Source organism: Phoenix dactylifera, chromosome 17 (genome assembly GCF_009389715.1).
Source record: "Phoenix dactylifera cultivar Barhee BC4 chromosome 17, palm_55x_up_171113_PBpolish2nd_filt_p, whole genome shotgun sequence".
Taxonomy (NCBI): domain Eukaryota; kingdom Viridiplantae; phylum Streptophyta; class Magnoliopsida; order Arecales; family Arecaceae; genus Phoenix; species Phoenix dactylifera.
The window spans coordinates 8,020,558-8,026,557 of NC_052408.1; the positions used below are offsets into that span (position 1 = coordinate 8,020,558).

The window sequence follows — 6,000 nt, forward strand, 5'->3', positions numbered from 1 at the left end:
ATGTTTGAAGGATTTGAAAGAGGTCGAGGGGAAGTAAGTGCAAAATAAGATGGAGAAAAGATGCTTGGACAACACTTTTTCTCTCGATCCTGAATTTTGCTCCATGTGTATGTTGTTTATTTTATTAAGCTAAATGCTCCAAGCAAGTGACTTGCTCTTTTAACTCGACTCTTTCTCAAACTATGCTTAATACAAGGAGTAGACCAACAAACAATTACAATCATATCTAACCACTCAAAACAATTAAAATAAGGAAGAGAATCAAGAACAATTAGCTTCGAAAGCTTTCTAGTAATTAGGTGAATTGATATCGAAAAAGACCTTGCAGTGCATCCTAAGAACACAAAGAATGTATGATAAGCTAAATCTTGACAAGGCTTACTAATTAAGTGAAGAAAAATTTGATATCCACTCGATTTCATATAGCATGACTATGGTACAATACTACTACTACTACTAATAATAGGAATAACTAATGTACTTAAAGACTCACTAATTAAAAATAACAAAAAAGCGAAGTCATATCTTGTCTATATAGATTGAACAACAAAGAAAAGAAGAAACAATGGACATATTTAACATTTCAAGTTCCACAGTGCTAGTTTTCTTTTTTTTTTCTTTTCTTTTTTCGATCAACAGTGCTAGGTTCCTTGGTGCCCTACACTAGCAGCATAGATTCATCCCCTTGAGGATGTTATCATGTCACTACCCCAAGACAAGTGCAGGAATATGGGATAGTGTGGGAGAAGAGATAATATTGTGGGGATCTGCTTTGGATTTGTTCACGGGATTTGACTCTGTTCTCAGCACGCATCCCCTTTCTCATGCGTTCCTCCGCCAGTTACGCCGTTCTTGTTTGCCGGGTGGTTCTATATACACCCCCCCTATTGCTCAGGACACCCCCCAAAAATTAAAAAAAAATTAAATACTCTCTACACCCCCCCATTTGCTAAGAACACCCCTAAAAATTTAAAAATTCCTAAATTACCCCCCACCCTCCCCACCCCCTCACCTAAATTGCTCTCTACACCCCCCAAACCCCCCCCCCCACCCCGCTCTTCCCCTCCAAAACACCTCGCCAACGCCCAAAACCCCCCCGTTCCCCCTTTTCCCTCTCGTCGCCGGCATTCTCCCGATCTCCGACCACCTCGCCGGCTTCTTTCGGAACCACCTCGCCGGCTTCTCCCGAAATTTTTTTTTTTCACGGTTCGTGCTCCGTTCGGCACTGGATCGCCGAACAAAAGGCTTCTGTTCGGCTGAACAATGCCGGACAGAAGCCTTCTGTTCGGCACTGTGCAGCCGAACAGATCTGTTCGGTTGAGGGTTGCCAAACAGAAGGCTTCTGTTCGGCACTGTTCAGCCGAACAGAAGCCTTTTGTTCGGCGATCCAGTGCCGAACGGAGCACGAACCGTGAAAAAAAAAAAATTTCGAAACAAGGTGGAACACGTACCTTTGCGGCCGATTCTTCGTCCCAAATCACTAGTTGCTTGTCCATGCTTCGAATGGGGCTTAAATCTCCTTCAAAGATCGCCTAAACGATGTAAATGGATCGAGGGGTTTAAGGGGTGTTTGAGGGGTGTTTTTTTTTTTTCTTTTCAAAACGAAACGGAGGAGGAGGAAGGGGGGGTGTATGAGAAAATTTCAAGGGCAATATGGTAATTATACTAAAGGTTAGTTTGGGTATTTTTTTTTTGGTTTTTGGGGGGTGTCCTGGGCAATAGGGGGGGTGTATATAGAACTACCCTTGTTTGCCTCGTATACTATTCCAGCATTTTACACATATACCCTCCTTAGGGGCACTGTCGTAATTGTCGAGGTGTGACCGTTGAATCCGTAGGAAAAAAAAAGAAAAAGAAATTATGCGTACATCATTCTCGTCGCCCCCCACGCCCACACCCTCTCACCCACAAGTGGGGACCACGAAACTCTGTTCCAGGCAGGGGCCCCGCGGGCGACCAACGTCCGCTGTGACCAGATCAAAGCCGTTCGGATGAGAACGGACGTTGGAGATGCGCGGGTGCTTCGGAGCGAAGACGGGCAAAGCGGTATAGAAATTCGGTGCGCTTTTCCAGCGGTCCAACCGAGATCGGACGTACGTCGCACGAGTCCACCTGATGGGACCCACCTAAGCGGACGACCGGTCGCGACCGTTGGTCCCGCGTTGAGAACGAGTCCGGTCACCGACCTCTTTATGAAGATTCTCGGCAGCCGCAGTGGCCGACATCCCAAAGGCCATGTCAACGGGACCCAACCAAAACTATATAATAATAGCATTTAGTGGGAATTTCTGGTGGGGATAAGCTAAAGATTCGGGCATTTAGATTTTTAGAGCTTGTAATAAGAGATTAGGGATTTAATGACGAGAGGGAAATTAATGCATCATTTATTACCTATTTATTACTGGGATAACTTTGGAATAGATGGCAAGCCTCTGGGAAGTTTCAAAGGCGAAAGAACAGCCAGAAAATCTACGGTCCGGAATCCCGCATAGGCGGAGAAGCGTATTTATTCCACGCTATTTTCACCCACAGTACCCGAAACAGGCTTTTATGGTCTGCGAAATTAGGTTTTAATTTTCATCTGATTTTTTTTAATTTCTTTTACTAAAACGGATGTATCATACATTACAAATATAAAAACAACCAAAAAATAAAAAATAATAAATTCTGGAGCACACCAAATAATCCACTCCTTTCCATCCAAAGTTATTTGATGCTTTTGACTAAAAATTTTATCTTCCGATCCTTTGTTATTTTGATGGATAATTTAACTATTTTTCACAACCGGTCTACGTGTATGTAATGTACTTGTACTAAAAGACTAATGAAACATGACATGAAGTTAATGCTATAAAACTGAGGTTAGTTGATCACATTTTATGTTATCCCAAAATTTTATACATGATCCTTGATTTCATTATTGTTTTGTAATTGACCCCCGATTTGTTAATTTTTTATGTTCAATTTTTGTATATAATTAGCTTTGCATTATGCATACATTTAGATCTATTCTTGGGTCCGATTTGTTTGTATGCATAATGCAAAACTAATTAGATACAGAAATCGAACATAAAATAGTAACATTGTAAGAGCTATACATCAAATGAAAGTAAAAAAAAATTCTTACATTGTAGGAAATAAAGAGCTGGATAACAAAAGGACCTGAGGTTAAGTGAAGTGAAGCAAAAAATGCAAAAAAATGAAAAGAAATCAATACTTGCATAGTAATATACAAATCTAACTATATATCTATTCTATTATATAATGTCAACTTCCTTTATCTCCTATCCCATTAATTCAAGTCCTTCCTTTCACATTTATTATTTGAATAAATTTTTTTTGAATAAAAAGTTAGAAAAACACATGTATCTCATGTGCAATATACTAGTTGAAACTCAAAAAGTAAACTAACTATATAAAGGTTAAATATCACATCACAGTCAACAAAATGATAAATGGAAGTAAAACAGGGTTGGATAACATAAGAAGAATCCTGAAGGTAACTAAAGTGAAAATTGGAAATGCAAAACGGGTTTATATCATGACATCAATAAGAGCATAATAAAAGAAAAGAGAACAAAAAGGGCAAGGGAAGAGGAGTGTCCTTTTGTGCTAAAATTCTCAGAGGACAGGACGAGCGAGAGATGTCACCGAACTGAGTCTCCAGGCTTTTAACACAGCTGGAAACAGCCCTCCCCAACAAACAACACCCTCTCCGACCAGCTCTTGCTGAGAGAAGACTACTATTAACTAACATTCAGTATAATCACAAAAAATGCAACAAAAAAAAAAAAAAACTTTTCTCCATGTTGGAAATCCTAATGATCTTTGATTCTGTTCTACTGCTCGATTGACACAGTGAGCTACTGCAACTCAAAAAGCAGATCAAATTCTGAACAAAACTGATAAGAATTTTAAGTTGAAGTTGCAAGAACAAGTTTGAATGAAAACTAAGCTTAATTACAGTAAATTCAAAGAAAAAAGAGCCTTTTTCTTGATGATTTTGATGATTTGTGATTCCTTCTACTGTAAATGAAGAACCAGATCGAACTCGCGCAGAAAAACTGATAAAAATTTGAAATTGATGTCAGCTGAATCGGACTGGGTTTCTTTTGCACAGCATTCGGCTGGGAAAGATGAGATTTTTAGACGGATTTCGGTTTTGTTTCGATAAACTGCACCTCAGATTGCTTGCTATGTAGCTCTGTTTGGATCGGAGAGGGATCGCAATGGAGAAAGGAAGTCACTTGGATTGCAGCTCGGTGGCGTCGGAGAGCGCCGAGAGCTCGACTTCCTCCTCCAGAGGAGCTGGTTGGTTCAGATCGATGAAGCCCTCGCCGCCGAGGTTGGTGCTGCTGTTGTTGGCGGAGCGAAGAGGAGGAGGGAGCGGAGGGGAATGGGCGGCGGCGGCGGCGGCGGCGACGGGGGAGGATGAGGAGGCGAGATGGGATCTCTTGTGGCCGCCGAGGGCTTGGGCGGAGCCGAAGACCCGGGAGCAGAAGGGGCAGCGATGGAGGCTCGAATTCCGATCGGCATTGGCCTCCGAGGAGTCCTCTCCGCCGATCTGGGTGCCACCGGCGGCCCGGACGCACCCGCTGCCGGCCATCTTATTGTGGCTCGCCCGGTGGCCACCCAGGGCCTGGTATGATCGGAAGAACTTCTTGCACGTGCCGCACCGGTACCTGCTCCGCCGCCCCTTCCGCCGCGGTCGGGCAGCGCTGCCGATCCCCTCGTCGCCGTCTTCGCCGTCGTCGTTGTAGTCCTCGTCCTCCGCCGTCTCGTCCCAACCGTCGGAGTGCTGATCATCCGCTTCCTCCCCTGCTCCCAATCTGGCCCAGGCGTCGCGGGAGAGAAGCATCAGGCACCGGGCCACGTCCTCCTCGGGGGACACGTCGGAGATGGAGCTGAGGGGCTCGGCGTCCGCGGCCACCGCCGCCTCTTGCAGGCGGCGGGAGCGCTTGGATCGGCGTCCGAGCGGCGGGGGCAGGGAGCACTCGGTCTCGCTCTCGCGATCCTGAACGACGGAGGAGGAGCCGCCACCGCCACCACCGCCACCGCCGCCGCCGCCGCCGCCGCCGCCGCCATCCGCGGCCGCGAAGATGGATGAGAATTCCGGGTCAACAAGGCGGAAGCTTTTACGGGGGTTCTCCCGGAGGCCGTAGCCGAGACCCTCATCCGCCGCCGCGGTCTCGTCATAAGCCGCCGCTTCCGCGGCGGAGAAGGAGGAGGAGGAGGCGGAGTGGGAGGGGGGCGGAGGCGGAGCTCGGTTGGGGCGGGGCGTCACGTGAGAGCGCATGTGACCTCCGAGAGCCCGGCCACTGGAGAAGCGCCGGAAGCAAAGGTTGCATCTGTGCCTCTCCATGGATAAAAATTGGAGCTTTCTTTCTTTAGTTTCTCTCTTTTGGCAATGGAGATGGTGAGAGTTTATTCTTCTTTCCCCATTTTCTCCTTTGCTTCTTTCTCTTGCTGCATCTCGGTTGTCAAGACGCTCCCCACACATACACAGAGGGAGAGAGAGGGAGAGAGAGAGAGAGAGAGAGAGAATGGGATAGTGTGGGAACTACAAGGAGTAGGTGACAAGCATCTCTCTTCTAAAAGACAGCACAGATGGGGGGGGGGGGGGAGAGAAAGGGAGGAAGAGCAGATGGAGATTGAAAGTTTAAAAGGAACCTAATTAGTAAAGGTATTAAAGTAACAGATATAGGCTGATACGCATTATTAAAGACCTGAAGACTGTTCACCAAAAAAGAGGCCTGAGGACTCTGGACATTGAGGGGTGTTTTTAAGATACTGAAGTTTTCTAGGGAGTGATTTGAGAAAATTTCTGGTATATTCTATTTCTATGCATGTTATGAATATTAATTAGTATCAATTTTTCTCCTAGGATGCAATTCAAGTATTGCAGAAGGAGAGGAGCAAGTTTTATTTTGGAACTTCTGGGTTTTTACATGAAAAAATAACTGGCAATATAGGTTCTAACAAAAGTTGTATGAAAATCTT

At 45.3% G+C, this 6,000-nt stretch overlaps 1 protein-coding gene across 1 annotated transcript; it reads right to left on the bottom strand.

Annotated features, from left to right (window-relative positions):
- Positions 1 to 3,807: 3,807 nt before the first annotated feature.
- On the bottom strand, positions 3,808 to 5,645 carry LOC103712241 (zinc finger protein ZAT1-like). Its single transcript, XM_008798716.4, has one exon. It carries the CDS (start codon positions 5,498 to 5,500, stop codon positions 4,244 to 4,246), a length of 1,257 nt encoding a protein of 418 aa, XP_008796938.2. The 5' UTR covers positions 5,501 to 5,645; the 3' UTR covers positions 3,808 to 4,243.
- Between the last annotated feature and the right edge of the window lie 355 nt (positions 5,646 to 6,000).

Excerpts from the sequence above, each read along its gene's own strand:
- LOC103712241 (XM_008798716.4), bottom strand. The coding sequence starts at position 5,500 with ATGTGTGGGGAGCGTCTTGACAACCGAGATGCAGCAAGAGAAAGAAGC.